The following is a 23,534-nucleotide window of genomic DNA, read 5'->3' on the forward strand; positions in this document are numbered from 1 at the left end:
CCACAAGTTTCTAGATTTGTCACTTCTGTGACAGAACATCCCCAGGCAGTGTCTCTAAATTGGCAGCGTTGGACCAAGACGCATGGTCAAGAGGCCGTCCTATTCTCTGTGTGTCATTGTTAGTGCTGCTAAGTTAGAAACTTTGTCAGCAAAAATAAGATTCTCGTTCTTACGTCCGTATTAAGTAAGCGATTGGAAATAGAGAAACTTCCGATTCCATTTTTCACCAATATCCTGTCAGCACTCAAAGCTATTCATTCATCCATGTGCAGTTAAAGGGACCATCCAATATTTTGAGAGGCACGCTTTGATGCCATTAAGCCCACAGTCAGATGGCAAGATCAATATCAATTACACCTCTATGTGTCCAGTACAAGGGTAGGTCTGGGACACAAATCTCTTTGCCTAGCTGGGTAGCAGGAGACCTGACTTGTTTTTGATCTTTGTGCACCACAAATGGGCAGTTCGGCATCCTTTGGTCATGCTCAGCATGCATTATGCCCCGGGGATTTATTATACTGTGCCCCACTTCCTTGAGCAATTTGAAACATAGAAAATTTGAGAAATGGAACTGCATTTATGTGGCTTTGCCTCTAGCAGCCTTGTTTGTCCAGCCTTGCGAACACCAATGGTCGATATGAAAGCATAGCTCTGGCACAGGTATAGCCTAGGTTAATGAAAACAGGAATTCTAGTTACATCAGAATCACCTAGTGTATCTAGAATTACCTGGGCTTTGCCATAGTGCTAGTAGATTGTGTACCTGTCTTTATACTGGAAGCGTAGAATATGACATGAACAACTGGTGTTTGGAGGAATCAAAACCAACATGCACAGAATGACATCGCAATAGCCAGGCACTACTAGTTGTCTACCAGTCAGTCGGGAATCATGGATGGCGTCGTAAAAGTATAAAGTGGTAAAATCGGTCAACATATATGTTTGGGTGGCTGCAAATATTCCTGAGCAGCCCACCCAAGTTAAGTCTATGTGTGGGAAACATTGATTCTATTCTCAACATTTCACAATTCACTACAGTTTGGTATTGTTATCCATTGTTATCATGAAATTAATGATTGTAGTTCTGTTCAAGTTAATCAGAATTTGCCAATTTTACACTGCATGGGTTTTTAAAAGAAAATAATCTCCAACCCAAGTTTATCACAATTTGTACATGACAGTTTCCTTATATGCACCCTTCTGGAAATTCTGTGGAAACAAAGACAAGATGTAACACGCTCTACTTACATGTGACATTAAAGCGTAAATCAAGCAGTGATGGGATGTTCATTATGAGTCTTTTTCCGCAGTTGTGCTGTTTTCTGTGATTTATTGGATTTCTTGACCTAACACTTGTATTTGATTTAGATTAATATGGAGGCACCACATGGGATAAAAGATAGGAGGTCATCTAGCCCCATGTGTCATCGGCAAGCATCAAGCATTGCAGGATTAATGGTTAAAACCGGTCTCCCCAGTGCCTCTGTTAGTGAGTGGAGGAAGGTGAGCCTAATCAGCTAAATAAGACTGCCCATTCTTAACCAGTTAATCACACTAGACTGCAGATGATCCGTAGAACTGTAATGAGGATATCCCACAGACCATTCGGCTATTGGATGGTTTGCGCTATTGACTAATTACAGCGCTCCATTAAGAGGTCTTAATCGACACAATGTCTCCTTTAGAAAAAACAAAACGCGGCATTTAAGTATAGATTTGGCCATCGATATACCATGTGGAAGCTTCTATGCCCTAAATTTATAGTACAATGGTACTGCTAGACACTTCTGTATCTGCAGTGGTTGACTCATTTGGTTCAGTCTGATTTCGTCTCAGTTGCTTCAATATTGAGAGAAAAGGTAAAGATAGTAAAAAACAGCGGAGAAGATGCAGGGATCTTTCTTTGATTGTAAACAAATTATAAACACCCGCGTTGCGCAAATAGTTTGGCTGCATGATTTCAGTTAACCTATTTACTGTGACTACCAGACTCTATTACCCAATCTGTCCCTTTACTGCAATTAGCTCATATTCCATTTTTAAAGCTAGTGTGTTATTTAAGGCTCGAGTAGACACCGGAGAAGACAGAATTCTGCGTATGAGCATGTGATCTAGTATCGTTTTGCAGATACACGTCCTATGGGACAGGCGGAGTGCACAACGTGTTATCGTGTGGGTAATCCAAGTTACATTTGTGGATACATGATGTTCACTTGAAGAGTGAAGTGTAATAGGAAAAGGAGTCAAGCACCACTGATAGAACATGATATCCTGTGCACTAGAGGATCTTTGACAGCGTACTGTACTCTGACACCCTCAGACAACGGCCCTTTGTTTAGTTTGCCTTAGTTATTTGTATTAATTCATAAAGTGTAGTCGACATGCAAATAAGATGTCTTTTCCAGCACCCAGTGTCAGTGTGATTAGTGGTATACCACACTGTATGTGGTGGTGTATCGCTGAGCAAATGGAAAGTCACAAAAGGCATTTCCTGCTGTAACCTCCCTGGCATTTGTAGGCCGGCACTCAAGATATCTATGTTACTTGGAGATCCTGTTCCACGTAGCTCTAAAGGCCTGTCATTCAGTATTACAACATTTCCCCACTGGAATAACTTAATACCACACCTGATTACCTAATACATCTGCAATTTTAATTTAGCCTCTCCCCAATAGGCCAAACCCAGTTTGCAATGATTAAATTGTGCTCAGTAACTAAAACTTGCAATTATTCTACCTCTTGTCAGACAGGGGCAGTGACCTGCAGCTGCTATGGTTAGTGAAAGGTATAAGTAAACGTAATTAGGCAGCATTTGTACATCCCCGCTTCTCTGGCTCTGTTTATTTTGCTCGCTATAGTTGTCTTGTGCTGGGGAGTTGCCAGATTGTCTTGTGGCCCCACCGCTACAGGAGTGACGGGACACAGTGGTGTGTGTAATTAGCAGGCAAGTGTACACAGCTCCCCACAGTGTTCTGACCTCGTGCTGCAGGAACGACTGCTACACAGCCAGCACCAGCCTATTCCCTGCCCCGTCTCCCTCCTTTGTCCTTGCCTGTAAATGCAACAAAGCCCACGGCTTGCAACAAAAGCTGACAATATATCCTGCATGATCTTCTTCCATGTCACTGTGCACCTGAATTGGGCCTGGGGGCTCACGGCTGAGTCCATGAGACTGAAGGGCAGCATCTTAACTAGGCTGTGGTGTGGAAGGTAGGATGATAAAACAAAGAAAAAGAAGAAAAAGGGGTCCCTGAAGGGGTCATTAGATGTTTCCTACATTAGAGATAGGACCCCCTTGACAATCATCAACATACATCATAATTGATTAATTTAAAGTTGGTCAGATGAGACTATTTAAAGCAGCATAGTTTAGAGATAATGCATTAAAATCCTCTTTTTCCTTGGTATACATGACAATTACATTGCATTGTCTAGATTTTGATAATTAAATCATCATTTTACACAATGTAAATGGGTTCTTTGAAATTCCTTGGCCACTATTGCATGTGTGGACAAATTGGTGCTGGCTTTAAAACAGTTAGTCAGCGTATGTAATCTTCTGTAGGTAAGCATCATGTGAGTTTTTTTTTGTTTTGTTTTTTTGTAAAAAGAGCAAAAAACTGTTCAAATATTTGACATAACTCAAATATAATTACATTATATCTTTTCCCTTTCTACTCCAACTAATGTAGACATTTAGTTTTGCTATTTAACTGATAACATGCTATTTCCAGCAATTTTTCAGACAAATTTAACTTGAAGTCCATTAGAGAGACTTTTAAAAGCCCCCATAGCTGGAGGTTTTAAAGAATAGAAGGAAACAGATAGAGTTCTGGCACAATTTCCAGCAGTGACAGTAAAAAAGAAAAAAAAAAATGTCAGTTTACACTTGGCTGACTTTTAAGTGCCTTTGGACTAAACTTGTCATGTGTTCGTTTTTATTAGATGCAGTTCTTTTTTTATTGTCTGCAACTACTGTTCCATCGGAAGGGGTCAGTTATTAAATTGAAACCTGTTTCTGTAATGAGAACAAAATAATTGCAAATTAATTATTACTGTATATTGTTGATGAAGGTTCTCAGTTATGCAGCTCTATCGTAGATAACTGTACTTGTTTCAGTTTCATGAAGATGTTTCACCTCCCATCCAAGAGGCTTCATCAGTTCTAACTAACTGGAGGGGAGTTGCAGGATTTTAATCTCTTCGTGGGAATGTCCTTACAGAGTCGATAAGGACATGTGTGAGCTCTTGAGTTTCAAAGTCGTTAGGGCCACTCTCGGGTTGTTGATCAACCAGCCTTCACGTGGGTTGCTAGGGCTAGGTGAGTCCAGGTGTGAATAGTTGTTAAGCTGTATGGGGAGAGAACTCAGTACTGCATTGTACAAGGGTAAAAGGTAGTGTCGTAGGCCACCTCCTCTGTTCAAAAATGGTTGTTCCAGTTTGACAAAGATGGATTCTTTTACTCCTCTTTCAAACCATCTGTCTTCTGTGGCCAAGATGATTACACCGCTGTCCTCAAAGGAATGATTTTTCTCCTTCAGATGTAAGTGGACAGCAGAGTCTTGACCTGAGGAGAATTACCTGTATATTACTGAAACAGCTTTCTTTCTTTCTTTCTTTCTTTCTTTCTTTCTTTCTTTCTTTCTTTCTTTCTTTCTTTTTCCTTTGTTTGTTTGTTTGTTTGTTTGTTTGTTTGTTTCTGTCTTTCTTTCTTCCTTCCTTTCTTTCTTTCTTTCTTTCTTTCTTTCTTTCTTTCTTTCTTTCTTTCTTTCTGTCTTTCACAACAATGACATGAAAACTAAAAGATCATTTAGATTTCAAAATTAAACTATAATATGTAGTCTTTATTATATAGAGAAATTGTTTATGCCTTAATACCGAATACCAAAAACTGTGATGAAAACACTGACTCTGAAACAACTTTGGCAAATTATACAATTAGAGAAAAAGTGGTTAATTGTGTTCATTTTGTGTGTGCCGGAGGAAGATTTAATGCAAAGTTTGCAAGAATGCCAAAAGACTCTGCCAAAAAAAGTTAGAGCTCAGTGTAATTGCCCTTGTTGCTGTTATGTACATCACTACAGACAAGTCCAGATGCTGTGCAGTTCCACAGATCCTGTAACTGACAACGCTGCAGTCCGGGAGTCGTCTGAACAATCCCACAATTAAGTTTTTCATCAAAAGTCCTTTTTCTGCCAAATACCTTATGTCATACTAAATTAACAACCACAAGGACTCATGGGAAAGTGAGCATCACTGAGCAGGAACTGAGAGAGTGCGCAGTTAGCATTTGGCAAACATGATACAGTCTGAATCTTTTATGGAAAAACTCGCTTTGTTGACTGTAATTAAAATATTTACCAGCTGAAAACATTTCTTGTGGCACACAGATGATCTGCAAAGCTCGCTGTAAAACAGGCTGTGCAATTCAATATACGGGGATAGAGTGACTTTTTGATTGACCGAGCTTCTGACTGACCTGAATTTGGTTTCTGATAAGGACACGTGCCAAGGGAAAGAAATAACTCACCACCTTGCAGAGTTCCAGTTGCATTATTCAGTTTGAATTATGGCAGCTCCCTGTCAACCCTTCTGTAAACATATTGTCTTGTTTGTCTGCAGCCTGCAGTGGAGGAAGCTGGGGAGGGTAATTTTGCAACAGTGATATAAAACATTACCATAAATATTGATGATTCATAACAAAATCATACATAGTAACAATATTATTTAGCCGTTTTAATTTAGAAACGAGAGACTTAGGCAGAACATGTTGTTTAGGATGTACAATGTAATTTTCTTTAATTTCATGTGTTTTTCTGGTCCATATCAGGTAAATTACAAGCATATGAATTCGGACAGCACCAAAAAGAGATATGAGACTTAGTCATGCCAATATACAACATATATTGAGTTTAGATAGACAGCATTCCTGTAACTGGCAAAGATAGGTGCTCGCTTATGGTCTAGAATTCATATGACTTTGTGTTGCAGTGTGAATAATCAGGCATCAGGAGTTAACAGAACATCACAGGGAGGGATCAAGAGTTTCACGACATTTTACAGGGGTGCATGTTGATAGTTGGAAATCTGGCGCGATAGTCAAAGTGTTGGATTGAGAAAAAATGTCCTGCTCAGCCCTGAACTTTAGGCCGATGACACAACAATTAATCCTAAAATCCAATTACTTGTGCTCTTGGTTACAGGCTTGTATCATAGCACCAATAAGACATGTCTTCAGTTTCTGAACAGATACTATATCAGATATAGAAAAGTAAAGACTAGAATGATTTAGATTTCACGCTGTTCTGGACAATCTCATTTCTAATTCGCACATTTCCCGCTGTGAAAATCCTAGCTTTTTTTTTTTTTTTTTTTAACATTAGGTTGCAAATATGTGATCAAACTCAGGACCTCTCCAAAAGTACACAATGTTTCTGAAATTAAAGATTTTCTTCTTGTCTCTCGTACACATGTACACACTATTTCAGGTCACTGAAAATTGGCTTTTTGGAAAACAACCTCCAAGGGGTAGATATATCAGACGCCGTTGTCTGTGTCTACATTTGGATGGGCACAAACTGAGATTTTTGGAAAAATGTTCTCAGACACATGTGTTAACCAGTGTATCCACCATCACTGCCTAATGTGAATCTGGAGTATATCTTATGATGTTTGAGTAGTTAAGTTTGTACACTAACAGAATGGATGTTATATTGATTATATTTAGAAAGACACAGCCCACGTTGATAGTTGATTCATAGGTGATAGATCATAGTATCTATAAAGCAGCTTTGAATGTGTGAATGCAGAATGTATGATTCCTAGCTCTATTCTATATGGCTGAAGTGAGCAATACGTAGTAGTGTGGGTGAAAAAAATAATTGCTTAAATTTGCTCTTAAATCACGACCACAAAGCTGTGAATGGAATCAAACATGAGCCTTGTGTTCTGAAAAAGCACATAATGACTGTGAAGGATCACAGTAAGAAAACATGTTTATATTATAGGACCCTTCTCACCATAACAACCAGACACAATGTCCTTATTAAAAAAAAAAAATAAAAACGGTAGATAAAACCTTCACAAGATTAATCAAATACTCTTCCACAATCGACAGAAGCTGAAGTTGTTTACGTCCTTGTTATCACATGAGCCTTGCACTCTGGTGCTACTTCATTTCTGCCGCAGCTCTGGTAATAACTGCTTCTGGATCCCCTTGTGTCAGATTGCCCCAGTAAAGTGGTTAGGCTGTCGATTTAAATAAAGAATTGGGCTCTCGTGTTCAGATATGAGACAGCTGCCCTATTATTGACGGTGTGCGTGGGCTGAGGGGCCCACATAAAGTGAAACAATCTGATAAAATCATGTCACAATCATGTCACTCTGAGTGCAACTTATAGGCAAGCCGTATTATCCGGTGTCACCATAGGGGTAATTATTTTACACCAGTAATACTGTGGCTTCTGTTTTCTGAATGGTGGTGTTTAACACGAGGCTTGCGGGGAATAGGCGATGAATTAGTCACGTCTCTGGTGGAGCCAGACTTAATGTGATAAAGGTAGGTAATCATCTTCTGCAGATATATAATTCACTATTAATAGCCTTTCTAACTCTAAATTTAACCATGACAAATTATTGTGTTTCTGAGTCATTTTACAGACCGCTCACGCTACCCATCTTTCCTGTTCCCCCCTCTAACCTATTTCAAAGAAATGCTGCTACTGGCCCAAATGTGTCACACCTAACAAGGCTTGCTGCAAATTTAGTCTGTCAATATGTGTCAAGCCTCATTCATCAGCTATCACTCCTCATCTCAGCCGTCCTTCTTCTTTCACCACCGAGAGGCTTGACTTTGCCCCTAGCTTGAGTAGTTCAATTCCATCCCCAGGTCATTTGCCTCAAGGTGTTAAAGCAATGACAATCACAGTCCTTGCTGAGACGCAAGTGCAGCGAGGGAAAACAGAGGAGAGGCTGGGGGTAGAGACCGTGTTACCAGCTGATTGTTAATCTCTCAGCACTGCGGCGCATGCAGCGTCTAATGATTGACATTATCTGCTCCTTTCTCATCGACTGGTTGTGACAGGCATGAGAATCTCACACCTGCATGAGATACTTGTCTACTGAGTGTCAACACACTGACATACAGTAACACATGCTGGCTAATTCGTTTAACATTTGAATCCGTCATTCCTAAATGAAAAGAAATATACTCAAATGTATTGTATATTTTTGTTCCCAGGGACTGAAAGGTGACCAAGGGCCACTTGGTCCAGTTGGTCCTAAAGGAAACAAAGTGAGTGAGTCTGCCATTCATGCTGGCTCAGACAAACTGACACTGTAGTTGTTTTGGTTTCTTCTTTTTTTTTTTTAATGAGAATAGATACTTCTATTTCTGCTTGACCCTCATGAGCTGTAACAACAGTCTCTATAACAGGTTTGCTCATCTGTTTGAAGTGTTTCTATGATTGCTGGTCCAAACATGGCCAGCCAAAGTATACTGTTATTGCCGTCATAACTTAGCAAGACCGCACTGATGGTCATATAGAGTAGTTTTTATCCCTGCTTAGAGAAAATGTCCCACTCACTGTATTCGCAGAGTATTTGTATATTCATAGGGAGAGCTGTTTGTAATAGACATACCCGACAAAATCCCTTTATCTTGCCCTCGCTAAACAGTTTTTTTTTTTTTTATGGGACTAAAGCCTGCAGCAAAAAAAGTGGATTGCATTCTGTTGCCATCTTGTTTGGGGACCCTGCAGGGACTCTTGCTTTAGAATATTTTTGACTTTTGGTCTTAACTGTAACAAACAAAACAGTTATGTGTCCTATGCAGCAAGATGACTGGTTTCATAAGCTTGGGATTTAAGACAAGATCGAAGTGCTGCAGAGGAGCTTGATGCAAAACCTTGTTCTTATCCGCAGCCCCCTTTAAAGTCTATTCACTGACATGAATTAAATTAACTCTTGTTGCAATGCAGAAAATATTGGTCTTTTTTTTAAAGTTTTTTCTCTCCTATTCATCCCACAGTGGGATTATTTTTCCATGTATGCAATGAAATGTTTTCCCCCCTGTAATTAGTTGCTATATCTCACGCTCTTTTTTTATTATTTATTTTCCCCCCCGTGCCGGGGCCTTCTTCGTTGTTGTTGTTGTCTTTTGGAAGAACTCACCACATAATTGTAGGTGCAACGCTCAGTCTGCCAGCCTTGAAGTTATAATGAGGTCTATGTGTTTCTGGGAAGACAACAGAGAATCACAGGGTATTTTATCCTATTTTCCGGATGGGAGGGTGGGGGGTGGGGGTGGAGAGAAGGTTTGTTTGTATTGAAACTGACAGAGGGAGGCAGATTCGGAAGAATAAAGTAATGAGTCCCCTGAATATCCCATAGCAGGCATATTTTAGCTGTGACATTCATTTAGACAACAAAATGGATATGAACTACACATATCCCCCGCCCTCCTCTTTTTTTCTCCTTTCATCCATATCTGATAAAAGGGTATTGCCCACTGTAAAGTCCACTGATTCTCAATGCAGTGCTTTATGAAGTACCGTTGGGTTCGTGGTGAAAACTGCAAAAATATTAGACATTGATGCATGACTTTTATCTGAAAAGACCAAAAACAAGAGCGGCAGTAAAAAAGCGTGTGAGATCATTGCTTACACTGGGCTAAGCTGGCGTCAAAAGACATCAGCCTCTTCCCTTATATGACTTTTCCCGGCTGCCTGTATGTCACAGTCACCAAACAATGTTATCATACCTGTCCATTGTTAATACTGCAGAGCTTTTACATGATATAGTACGGCTGTGTTTATTTTAAGGCCTGTCACATTTAATAGCACCGGCCCACCTGCCAGTTGTCGGACCGCGTTAAAGTCATCAGTCAGGCTTCATTTCAAGACATATTGTAAATACCGGTTAATGGCCTTCTATAGTGCATAGTGCATATGTCAGAATATTGCCGCTATGCATAGTAAATCTTATATCACCTGACCTTTAGTTTTTTATCTCACACACGATGGCTGGCCTTTAGGGCGAAATGTTTAAAAGTCAAGAATATATTGTATTGATTTAGCTTTAGCCAAGATGTTATCGACTGTGGTTTTGGGAGCTTTCGCTAATTATTATCTTCTTTCACAGGGGGATGTGGGTGTGCCTGGAGTTCCGGGGCTGCCTGTAAGTTCACACTGTTTGATTTACATCTCATTATGCTATCTGTATATGTGAGGACATTCAGAAGCGCTAGAAGTGTTGAAATGTACCCACACAGGTGTGACCTGAAATGGCTGGACTTGGCTTTTGTAAATATCACAGCCTTTTTGGCCCGCCAGGCGCTGCGCACACACAGTGTTAAAACGTGGCCCGCAGAGATGGAAAGTGAGGCACTCAGGTGAGCAGCCTCTGTGTCACATTACCATCGCCTGGGAATGGGTCAAACAAGGAGCAGATAGACAGGGCTCAGTGGGTATCCTCACTTTGCCCAGAAAGGATAGGGATGGGCAGCCAGGCAGAGAAAAATGGCGCTCAGAGCCTCGCGGTGGGGGTGGAGGTTGACAAGTAGTCGCCGGCTGTATCCTACATGGACAAGACATGCACTTATTGGGTTGGTGGATGTCCCTGCAGACCTCCTTGCATTTACACCCTGGAAGAGCTACACCATGCTTTAGGTTTTTCGATCGTATAATTGGACTGGCTGCGCTGGTGTTGTTTCCTGTGAAATACAGAGGACAGAGAACATAACCCACAATTGTTCCAGTGCACACCCAATTTGAAGGTACATATGTCAGCAGACTGCAGATACATGTACTCGCAGATGCTTGCATATCAACACATTCAGTTTTTAGATGCAAACAAACATACTCTCACTGCATTGTAGGCCGAGAGTTGACGGCTACTGGAGATTAAAGGTATACTGCGGGCGGATGGCTAATTATGAACACATCATGAGGGTATCAGCCTGCCAGATTTAATCAGCTCTGGAGTGATACAAAAAATGTGCCCCCGCTGCTTCTGGCTCGTCCCTTTTTATGTCACCAAAGTGCCCATGATACCCACACAACATGTGGCCATCCATTACTATTCTGTAATGCTAATGTTACATTTGTAAGGACAAGCGAAATAACAATCTCTCCCTGACCAGGGAACAATAGTTTTAGCAAACTTTCTCAAAACATGCCAGTAAATTGGTCGGTGCGTATGAGCGGAAAAAGTTGGGGGGAAGCTATTAAAGCAGTGTGGACCTGCTGCTCATGGATTTGCATTGTATTGCTCGTTACTCAAGGTCAAAACTCTGCGCTCACAAGCCGACAAAAGACGTACGGTTGTACATGAATAATTGATTTATTAGCACGGACACTGAGGCATGTTTTATTTAGGGTGTCACAGGTCAGAGATGTCACTCTTTTATAGATACAGCTGCAAATATCTGAGGGTTGTCAGCCTGCTTGTTAAATTGGTTTTGTGTTGTTTGTTCTTTGCATGAGGCTTCTGACGGATGTGTAAGACATTTGCTGTGAATGTCCATCTTCGCAGCTGTTTCCAAGAAAAGTCTAAAGTGTTTGACTTTTGGATGCCAATTGTAATGGGACACCAATTATTCTGCTTGTATTTGAAAGCCGAGATGTTTCATGTGGCCTTGTGTCCGGACTGTTGGCCTGGTGGACAGACGACTCTGTCTGCCCTTTCCTGACAGTGACCAGCAGGGTGTCTGGGGAGTTGTAACAACCATGCCCTAACTTCTCTCCAGGTCATGGCTGCCAAGGATAATTACCTCATGACCAATTGTGTTGCTTGCCTATAACTGGCAGTGTATTGTATTGTACTGGCAACTGTATTGTTATACCATGTATGATTCATAGGAGACATGTTCTCATGCTGACTGACCTGTCTTGTGTCGTTGTTTGATTCCTAGGCTGAGAAGGACTGTCTCAAAGGAGATCAGGTACTATAAGTGATATTGTGTTCACTAAAAATATCAAACAATCTGTATTCTTGAGATTGCGCTTGTGTTTTTTGGTAAACATTAATTTTTCTTCGTCACATACAGGGCCCTCGAGGTGACAAAGGAGAGAAGGTAACAAATTAATCCCCACATCTTAGTAAAGTATCTAATATTTTCATCTGTTTTCTTGTCAGACAAAGTGCACGTAACGTGTTTGCAGGCAATCAGGGACAACTCTTAGGTTCAGCAAGCAATTACCGAAGCACCATAAGCATATCCCCGCACAAGAACCTGAAAACGAAACCCGGACTCAGCATATTCCTTGATTAGATTTAGATACTGTGCAGGATAATGGAATGAAGCTCCGATCAACCAAGGCTGCAAATTGCCTATTAAGGGGGTTGTGGAGAAGTCACCTAGAAACTGTTCATGAGTGAGAATACTCCTTTCCATCTATTCATGCAATTTTAACTAAGCTAATGCTGTGTTTCCTATCAGTGCAAATAAGCCCACTACTTCCACTGGTCTGCTGAGAACATGTGGCACAAACATGTCTTCCTGCAATGCACATGAATGTAGCACCCAATTCAGTGTGATACATGTCTTTTCTGCAGGGATTGGCCGGGGTGCCAGGTCAGCCAGGGGAACCAGGCAAAGAGGGCAAAAGGGTGAGTAAACACAAACAGTCCCCCAACAGTTGTGAGGACCTGGCCTAGGGAAAGGCCAAACAGCAGCTGAGTGGCTGTTGTTGTTTTGGGGGGAGGCGGAGATGATCTGTGGACCCCCCCAAGAGAGGAGGGGAGGTGTGGGCTTGTTGTGTGACAATTAATGAATGGGCCTCATGGTCAAGGGGTCACACACACTCAGTGTGACTGGCAGCACACATGATTAAGTTCGGCTGGGTGACTGAGGTGGACAGTATTCAGTTTCCTACAAGGCCAGCTTGATTTGGGAGCGGGACAATGTCTGTGACTGAATCAACTGAAACATAACTCCACATTTATTTATATGTCACGTCTGGCTGTAATAACTGTGGTCAAGAGTACATGTGGCAGGATTTGTAATGTAGTGGCGGTGACACTTTCTATGAAGGTCATGTCTGTAATGTGTCTGATTTTTTGTTTTTTTTGTTTCGTGTTACACTTCTGTTGCTGCCAGCAAATACAGCTCATGTCTCTGCGTAACTGCGTTAGTGTAGCATACAATTACTAATACCCCTAAACAGTGCTGTCACTTTGCTCATAGCTCACAAAGTCAGCTATAGCATATTTTAGCTTATCTTATCTTATCCTTATAACACATTTTCCATTACAGAGAGTCAGAATATAAAATCTGTTGTGATACGTTACAGAGTCTGACTGATATTGGATGTGAGAGGTGAAAAATCTACCAATTGCTGATATGGCAGCTGATATACAGATTTTTTCTAGCTGAAGGGAAAACAGACCTTGTCTGTGTGGTTTGTGCTTCAGTTTTAACTAAAAAGAATTGTTGATTTTTAACTGATTATGTACAGTACCTATAAAATATTGATCTGAAAAGTAAATGGCAGGTATAGCAGTGAAATAATAAATGCAGTATATAAAATAGTATTTCCCTCTGAAAAGAGAGTGGAAAGGAAAAACTAGTGGAAAATTACATAGAAATACTCAAGTAATGTACAAGTATCTATAAATTGTACTACACTACAGTACTTCAGTAAATCCACTATTTCTCTTTACTTAACCACTTTTCCTCTATCAAGCTAGCTGCGAGATTCATACTACAGCTTCTGAACCATTTTTTAAAAGTATTTAACTCTGATCAGAAAAACTTTTTTCTTGCTTATCAATACATGTCATCTTTCGCAATATTCCACATAATGTTTAGCATTATGTCATGCATCAGGTCTCATATGTTATAGCAGTGTCTTCAAAACTTGCTTAAGATACAGTATTTAAAATAATGAATATGCTGTGTAACCCAGGGCCCACCTTCTCCCCAGAAAACTGTTTGAATCTAGAAATGTGGCGGGGTCCGCCAAATATAAATAAAGTAAAGCAGTATGAAGCTGTGTTGTCCTTCAAGGTCAGTTGTTTTTTTCAGTCATGAAAACAAAGAGGGTTTGTTTGTTTTGTGTGTTCAGGCGCAAAAGATCTTTCTCTTCTGGTTAGCATTTCTTTCCTAAAGCCACATAGTGCACCTTTAATAAACGATTAAGTTATGGTTAATTAAACTATGGTTAATGGTTATTCCCCTGTTAACAATCAATGACATGTTTTAAAAACCCATGTCTTAAAGTATTTCATTGTTTGTTAAAAGTGAAATCACTCTTAACTACAGTTTATTAACTATTAATTAACCACGTCTTAATAATGGTTAAGAAGATAAAGATAAAAAGATAAAAATGCAAAATAATAATAATGATAAAGATAAAGTATCACCTTAGGTACTTGTAATTCATGTATGGTGTTCTCGCTTAAGCAACACGTACACATGCTAACATTGTGGTGGGCTGAGGATTTGCCATCAGCGAGAATGTTATTGTTCCTTGACATACAGCTGAGAGGCAGTGTTCAAGGACAGGTGGAGAGAGTGTCCTTTTGTGTCCCGCTTAATTGACTTGGTGTGAATACCTTCGCCTGCGACACTGCGATCCAAAATAGGCTCTTCAGGCGGCCGAGCAGTCCTGTTTGTCTCACAGAGAATGGTCATAAAACAGCAAGAAAACATTTGGCTCCGCTGCAGTGAAGTATAAAATATATAGCAGGTTGAGCAGCCATAAGTAGGTCAGGCAAATGTTCTTTTCACAGAAAGCAAGAGCTGCGATGATGCACAATACCCGAGACATCTGGACACAAGTATCTCAAAAATTCCACCCTTCTGTGTGCGAATGCATTCAAACTCAAAACTTGTTCCAATAGCATTAACAATTTATGACCTATCGGTTGTATCTCTCAGTGGATCATTTCTCACAATGCAGTGAAGTCAGAGAATCTATTTTCAGGGAATGTATTCACGGTCAACAAGAGGGAGCTCAGTGGCTCGTGCAGATGTTTTTAAAAAAAAAATGTTATGACGTTTTGTCTGTACCTCATTAGTTAAATTATACCTAACCTGTCTTAAGCAGGGATGGAGTGTCAGAGTAAGTGAGAGTCAAAGGCATCAATTATGGTGTGCACTCTTTTTCTGGAAGTTTTATGATGGATCTTTCAATCATAATTGGTTTTGAGGAAATAGAAAGTCGCTCTGCGTTTGATGTTGTGGCTTCTCGGCTTCCTATATATCATTATATTTCTTCCACAGTAGTTCTTTGAAGACTTTGTAGGTAAAACCACCTTAGGGCTTCAAACTGGTCACTTTAGACTTTCTGCTGTTGTTGTTGCTGAAGACACAGTGCTGATCTATTAATACTCTGTCTTTGATGACTGGCTGACTTCGTGGTGACTGTTAATGTGCTAAGGTTTCTGCTTATTCTTAGCTCGTGGAGTCACATGTAGCCTCCAAGTTGTTGACCGACCTGTGTTTCTGCAGTTTGACGGCCTATTTTAGGGAGGTGGACATGTATCATTATCAGGGGCTAGCTAGTGGCCAGCTGATACAGCAAGAGACTCTCGCCCAATTAGCAACTCTTGTCCATGCTTGCAACTCATTGGTTATACATCTGCTGTACCAATGATGCAGGGTATCTTGACGTGGACTGACCACCCCGCAACCTTCATATGATAGCCGGGAGTGGAAAGCTTTCACAAGGCCTTAGATTCAAGCTAGAGCATCTTTCACACTGTCTACTTCAATTTATTGTTAAGCAAAATACAACCACTCTAAGCTATTTAGATTTACTTCAAGGAGACGTGGAGGACATTGTAGTGGGGAGAGGAGGAATGATGCCTTTTGCACTGATCATTCTCTGGAGCTTAAAGCAACATATGCAAGAGAGGATATCAAGGGCAGGCACCCAACCCTCTTCTGTGACCCCATGTCTAACATTCATAGAATCTTGATTTGATCTTATTACCTTGATGGATGACTAGTTCACTTCATCAGGGTGGAAGATAAGGGCCAGTCCAGCCATGTCCAGGAATTTATGGGACTGTATTGCCCCCACATTACACATTGCCATTAATAGTAATGTGAATGGCTTGGTTTTATCTATTATGGATGGCATGGCCACAGAATGGCAGGCAGAGAGTAGGACTTTGGGATTCAGAGGTACGTTACGCCCGCTCAAGAAAGAATATTGGGAGCACTAGTAAAAGCAACAACGTGCTAAAATTTTCACCAGGCGCTGTAACAATGTGTGAAGCTCTGTGTTGTCAATGCAGTACAGAGGTCGAGGAGGCGAAAGATATGAATGCTGAAGGGGAACAACCTTGGAATTTTCAGTTGTCAATGTGGTCATTTGTAAGCTGAGTATTAGGTATGCAGCGCAGAGAAGCGACTGCCTGACAGCCATCTACAAATATGAGGGACTGTATAATAAAAAGTCCTGCATGCATACAAAAAAATGATGTGGGAGTTGGTGGCAGAAAGCAATGCAGAAAGTACCAAATGACGTAATTGTGTGTGCCGAAAATAGGACTGAATACCTACCTTGGTCAATGCACATTGCATGCTTACAGCCAAAATATACAGAAACACCGCGGTAAGCTCGGTTTATTCATGTTGTGCCAAGTCTTCCCAGCATACTCTGCTTCTGTAGTTGGCACAGGGCTGTGAGTGGGTTCAGTGCAGACATGGGTTCATCCCTTCTATAGTAGTAGGTTCCTGTGGATTAATAAATAATCACCTTAAGAAATCCCCCATTACAAGGTGGATCTTGGAGTTTTAATCCACCACATTAAGCCTTATTAGCTGTATAAATGTACCTGTATAGGAAAATAAGTCCCTGCTAAATATAAGTCACTGACAAATGTTGATCCACTTGGTTTGCTATTGAAGTTATGCAATGGCATCATCCATAATGGACAGACATTTGCTTTAATTGTACATTTTAGGAACATTGCATGATCATTCTGTATATATTTTTCTTCTCGATAAACGATGCACTTTCTCTTTGATGCATTTTGAAGAATGCACATAGTGCAAACGCAAAGCATTTGAAATCCCCTTTAGTAAGCTACAGGCTTCCACTTTGTGTCAAGGACTTCTTGTGTCCCGCTTTAGAAAGTGCACATGTCTGACAGATGTGCTGCACAATGTTTGTTCTTATTAGACATTGCTGTGCAAGTACAGAGATGATGAAACTCCAGCAAGCCCTAGAGGAAGCACAACATTGCAACTGCTCTGTCTACGGATGTGTTCTTTTCAAATGAATTATGCAGTGTAGATCCTCTTACTGATTTATTCATTTATTTATTTAAATCTGGTTAGTTGGTTATTTATTTAGTTAGTTAGTTTGCTCGGAGTGTGAAGTAGTTGGCATGGTTGGCAAATTATATAGATTGGTAGCTGAACGGTAGCTCAACTCTGTAATCTTTGATGCTACGCAGAATTTACAATCAGGCAGAAGGTGACATTCTCCATTGACTGCCTTCTCATTGTCTCCAGTATCTTTCACTTATAAAATGACTCATAGAGATATTCGTTCACATACCTCAGCTGGGGATGTGGGTGGATGACACCGTGCCACATGAGATGCCTGCCTCATATGTCAAGGAGATAAGAGAGGACAAAAGTCATGATAAAGGCGTAAAAGCCCAGAGACCGTTGCTTAAGATGACCTCGTGGAGGGAAAAGACATTAAAAGAGAGACTTTTAATTGTTTTCTCACTAAATGCTATCCTGTGCGCCCAGATAATTATTGTTGAGAAAAAAAAAACATTATAGAGTACAGCTCTGACATATGGCAGGACTTTGATTTCACTAATAGGTTATTCCTCCTCTGCTGAATCAGCTCCCCCTCAGCATTTATACAGCAGACCCACCATGGTTACTAATTGCAGTGTCCAGGAAATTGTTAATTATTTATTTCCAAGTCGTTATGTTCATAAATCTATTTTGAAAACTTTTGTTGTTGAACTACAGTTATTAGATTGTAATGAAATTAGTTTTCTTCACAGGGATGTGTTGGTAGATGCAAGCGAGTTTCCTCTCAAAGTGGCTTTTAATATATTTGCATCCTGCAGCAGCATGGAGCCATACATCAGTTTACTTTTTATTTTGAAGTGCATATGAGTAAAGTCATGAGACTGCTTAGGCATGAAATCCTTCTGCCCGGATCCTGAATGAAACCAGAGACAGCTTAGGTGTAAACATCGTGTTCACTCGTTGGATGTTAAGTAGAAGACAGGATCGATTAAACAGGAGAGGTTGTTATTTGTAAAAAGCTACAAGTTTGCATCTCAGAATGTTCACTGCGGTCACATCACGTTCGTCAGCTGTCATCACTTCAGATCATGTGATAGTCCCAGATCAATTGCATGTCAGAAATTGCAGTGCACACACACTCTGAGTTCCTCAGTTGTGTCAAAAAATTGAAACAATGAACTAACGTCTACAACAGCTGCCCAGGCACTTAGAAGTGGCACAGATATTATCTGTCAAAACAGTTGAAAAGATCATCTGTCTTTTCTTGGACTGGTCTCCCTGGACTGGTCCACATTTCCAGAGAAGAAAGAGGTAATTGCTGTCTTTTGGAAGTGATAGTGGTGTTTACATTTTCCATTCCATCTCTGTGCTGAAGGACTGAGACAGCTGTCTTTAAGTCCTGACCAGCGGCGCAGCAGGAATATTTTCCTCCATATTTGCCCTTCTTCACCCTCGAGCTAACACTTGACTTAAAGGTTGTCCGTCCATCGGCAGCCCAGTTGCCAGAATAAACCATGAATGCATTCAATTTGTACTAAAAACATTTGTACAATATGCATCATATTACGTTCCAATTACGTGTATTTGAGCTGACTGAGCTGAGTGAGACCACCGTTCAAGACGGCCATTCGCCTCCTGTTTCAACCGACAAAACCAGGTAATTTTGGCGTCCGTTGGGACATTCTGCAGCTGTCAAAACCTGGACATTTTCCACACATGTTTTTTGGTAACAAAACAAGGTATTTTGATCAAAAACATGATCTTTTTCCAACCATAACCAAGTGTTTTTTGTGCAACAACAACACTGGACCATAAACACAGTGTTGTCACACCAGAAAATGGGAAACTGAAAGTAAAGCAACATAACATTGTAGCAGATCGATGGTTTATAACACACAGTACCAACACTTCGGCTATTGGGTTGCCGCTGGATGTTGTTTTCTCTCAGCAAGACACATGTGTGTGCGCTTGACTTGACCATTTCAAAAATGTACTGTACATGTGTGTGGACCACACAGGGCGAGGAATCCTTTTAGTGAGGCACCAATATCCAACTGGTACAATTTACTGGAAGGCATAATGCAAGGGCAGGTCAAAACATTAGTGTCGGTTCAGATACAATAACATTCATCTACTTTAAAACTCAATCTATGTATCCTCATCGCACAGTTAATAGCTTTTGTCATTTAACCCAATTTGGTCGGAAAAAGTACGCCGTTTCTGAAAGCCAAATGCATGCCGTAACTGGAATTTAGATGCCTCTCCTCTACAGGGCCCAGCAAATGTTGTTTTGAGATAATTGAGCCACCACAGTATATATAATATTCATATTATATCTGATGGGCTTGGCTCAGGATCATTTGGATCAGTCTGTGTGTCTGCAGAGACCAAAGCAGCCAGTGACAGTGATAGGGGAAGGAGTTATGGTTGGGTTTTGCGGGGACTGGAACATTTGGCAGCGGCTCCCCGCTCCATAGGTGGAGGCAGACATGAACAGCGATGCAAGTGTAACAGACTGTTGACCTCTACCAGAGCACCTGCAGGGCGAGATTATTAAGTAACGAGTCCCTGGTGAGAATACCAGCCTTCCTGCCAGAAGTTCTCCACGGGAGGCTGCCGCTGATTTGGGTGATACAGTAAATGCATAAAATTGCAGCAGCTATCTAATTAGAGCTTTTTGTCGTCCAGCTCAGCACACAGCTATATTGATGAATTAATTTCTCCCAAAAAAGCTTTTTTAACAGGAGCCAGTGTACAAGATACATCGCTGTATTGGACTTTGATCTGATATGCTACTGATCTGTTTAATATACCCGATATATATATTAATATATTTTACATTGAAGACGTAGAAATGATAGACCATGGTTGTTCATTTGATGAAGGCTACCTTGTTTGGCAGAGATGTGTCACCTTCAAACATTTGGCGTCTTTTCATTCATTTCATAAATCAATTTAAGCGTATTTACAAACTGGAAAGAAACACAGTAACTCATCTGAACATACCGTATATTGCTGTACATGTACACATACGCGTAGCACCTATGTTAAACCACTGAGACACAGTTGGTGGTCATCTTCGATGGTCTGTGTCTTTAAAGCAGCGTTTAAATACAGTAGCGTGATGCAGATATGTAGTTACAGTTCTGGCCCAACCCCGGCTAAGCTCAATGGCAGAGTAGCACGGAGAGAAGAATTTACAGGTCAGCAGGGCTCACAGCTGAGATTTTATGGCTAGATTTACACCCTGTGCGATTTTTACAAGCAGGGGGAGGATTTGTTAACCCTTTGTCGAACAGGACAGGATAGGTTATTCTCCTCCCTCCCTCCCTCCCTCCCACCTTTTCTCTCGCTCTCTGTCCAAATTCATATTGAGGGAATCCAGAGAGCCCCGCTTTTGACACCTGTATTACACCAGGAGGTAACACTTTTGCCCAGTGCACAAGGCAATTAATCTTGTCAATGTCAAGTGCATTGGGAGGAGGGATGGAACAAAGATTTGACCTGATTGGCTCTGAAAAGGTCTCACATTTGGGCCCAGTTGGGAAACAGGAGGGTTACAGGGGGAAGCGTTTGGCGCATGCAAGGACAGATGCACAGAGCTTTGATTTATCTGTCTGACTCTCGTCTTTCCCAGAGAGCCCCCAGTATGGCTACATCCATGGGTGTCCAGAATAAACACACATTAATTGGCCAATTAATTACAGGGACGAATACAGGGGGCAAGACTTTGAGAGGGCCAATTTGATTGCACATTGTTCACTGGCTTTTATAGTCGATGTGTGTGCGTGTCGGTAAGTCAGTGTGTTTGTACGTGTAGAAAGCTGATGTTCAACAAGGGGTAATGTAGGTCAACACATCCTCTGAGCATTAGATAGGCTTGATATAGTTGGCCAGGGCGCGGCCCCTCGTTCGCACATCTACAACCTCGCGACTTTCTCAGGAGACGATGCTGTACAGCGCAGCAGGGACACTGCGAGTAGTAGACGTGTCCGTGCCGCCCTAGTGTCAGAATTCATCAGGGCCCGGCATCCCCTTGGCCTGTGTCTAATACCTCTCCGACATTTTCAAATGTTGTTTCAGTGTCTGCCAGGTCATAGCAGCACTAATGGAGTGTCGTGTGTCAGATAGGGTCAGCTGAACTGAATTCACTCGACTCCTTGAGTTATGTCAGTGGACAGGAGGTGACTGGCCCCGGTGACTGTCCTAGGTATCGTGGTCTACACCGTTGGCTTCAGTCATCCAGACAATGGGATTTTCTCTGGCTCCAAACAGTCTAGTAATGTACAAAGACATTCTCCTGGGCATTTTGGGTCAGGTTAAAGGGACAGTCCAGCCCTAAACCCAAAATACATATTTTTCGCCTTGCACGTAGCTTTATCCGTCTAGATTGTTTTGGTGTGAGTTGCAGAGGTTTAGAGATAGCAGATGTAAATGTCTGTCTTCTGTCAAATGTAATTTAACTAGATGGCCCTCATCTCCTGGTGCTCAAAGAAAAAGAAAGAAAAAAAGAAAAGTATTTCCAGAAATCATTTTCAGGTTATTCAAGAAAATCAACAGACCGCAGTTTTATATAGGAACTATTTTCTTTCATACCAAACCATCACCACAAAGTAAGCTAGCATCTACGCATGGAAGAGAGGATAACTAAGCTAGATAAATCAGCCGAGGACACCATCAATGTTTGCATCCAGCGCCTCTCATCCCTGAGTAGGACGCTCCCTTCTGTGCGTGGTATGGTTGGCACAACATCTATATATAACACACATAAGAGAAGAGTATGTATTTTTGATTTTGGGGGCGACCTGTCCCTTTAAGGACGGGATAGAGTTTCTGAGAATGTCAATACCTTCAAAATGGCATTTTGGATCCAAGATGCTTGGATTGAAGCGTTCCATCCCCCCCCCCCACACCCGAGTAAGCTCTATCTATGTGTGTCGTTTCCTCGGCCAAGGGGAGGGAGGAGGACAGAGAGAGCTCAGAGTGCAGGGGGAAAGGAGGCTGGACGGGGAGGGGGCGGCGTAGCCCTGAACGCTGCAGAACACAGAGGCGCGGTAGTGGGAGGCTGCATCATTTACAGCACACTGCTACAGCCTGCCATCTATATTCTGATTCTTCACACTCTCGTCCTGCCCGCGACCAATATAGATACATTCATCTGTGTCCACTTTAATGGCATGCCAGGGTGCAGCCCATTGACAGTGGCCTGATATTATACAGATGGTAGTGTGTGGGACCTTAGTGTAATCTGTTATGCGTGGTGAGTGATATGAAGCGTAAGACTCGCCAAGGGCTACAGTACCCGGAGTGAGCGCCCTGTGGATCTTTGCACAGTGTATTCTCTCTGAACTCAAATATTTGGTTTGTAAAATGAACCAGGGTTTTATTGAAAGTAGATTTTCAGCCTCTCCCATTCACTTGTTGGATAATGCATTAATGAAACACTCTGTATCTGTAAACATAGGACGGGAGCAATCTGCTCCGGATGAATAATACGGCCAAAAAGTCCAGATGAGACTGTGAAATTTCTGAGAGCCAAGACTAATAACAGCATCCATTAGGAGATGGGAACATTCAGGAGGCAGCGCCGGCCTTGTGAGGAGCCAGTGCACCAGGCACCCAGCTTGCATGGGAACACTGCAAAGATATTCGGCTGATAGGTGTGGATTGAGCTCACGGTTTAATATAGATTTATCGTCTTCACCACATAAAAATGCAAATTCCGATAATATCATCAGCCCTCTTTCCTCTCCTTAGGAGTTGTTAAAGTCAATGAGCTCTTAAAACTCATCGCTGAAGATGTGGTAGAGACGTGGCTGTTGTAAAGAGCTCTTCTCAGGCTCCCTTGGGACTTCCTTGGCTTAGTTTCCATAGACATCGGCTGTCTGCGTTTCCCATGTTTGCCTTTGCCTCTAGTGTTTGCATACTGTGTGGTAGTGGGATTTTAATGTTGGTGGAAATAGCTCTATAATGGTTATTCCGCACAATGATATGCCGCATTCTATGACTGGGTACCCTTGTAATGCCACCTGTGTCCCTTTTGTATTGTGTGGCGGTTGAAAAGAGGCATAATGCGGTATGAAAATGATTGTCTCTAACTCTCACACAGCTTCTTGCTCTCGTCTATTACCTTCTTCTCTCATTCGTTGTAAGCCCTCTACAAAAAAAAATCTCCTATACGGTATTCTGTGCCTAATTGCCAGACTGCCTAATTAGGGATGTTACCCAACACACATCATACATTCATGCATTGAGGACATCCATCCACTCTCATAGAGAGCTTACAGTCGCCTCATTGGCTCTGT

At 41.5% G+C, this 23,534-nt stretch overlaps 1 protein-coding gene across 7 annotated transcripts in view; it reads left to right on the top strand.

Moving 5' to 3' along the window:
- The window catches only part of LOC115596353 (collagen alpha-1(XIX) chain), a 119,519-nt gene that overhangs the window by 38,026 nt on the left and 57,959 nt on the right, over positions 1–23,534 (top strand). For 5 of the 7 annotated variants that reach the window (XM_030441378.1, XM_030441377.1, XM_030441384.1 and 2 more), the window contains 5 exons: positions 8,239–8,292; positions 10,140–10,175; positions 11,911–11,940; positions 12,046–12,072; positions 12,555–12,608. In XM_030441378.1, the coding sequence (XP_030297238.1) occupies positions 8,239–8,292; positions 10,140–10,175; positions 11,911–11,940; positions 12,046–12,072; positions 12,555–12,608 (201 nt within the window). The remainder of the gene's footprint in view (positions 1–8,238; positions 8,293–10,139; positions 10,176–11,910; positions 11,941–12,045; positions 12,073–12,554; positions 12,609–23,534) is intronic. The other 2 variants (XM_030441379.1, XM_030441383.1) reach the window with 1 other exon arrangement.

This window comes from Sparus aurata, chromosome 15 (genome assembly GCF_900880675.1).
Source record: "Sparus aurata chromosome 15, fSpaAur1.1, whole genome shotgun sequence".
Classification (NCBI taxonomy): Eukaryota; Metazoa; Chordata; class Actinopteri; order Spariformes; family Sparidae; genus Sparus; species Sparus aurata.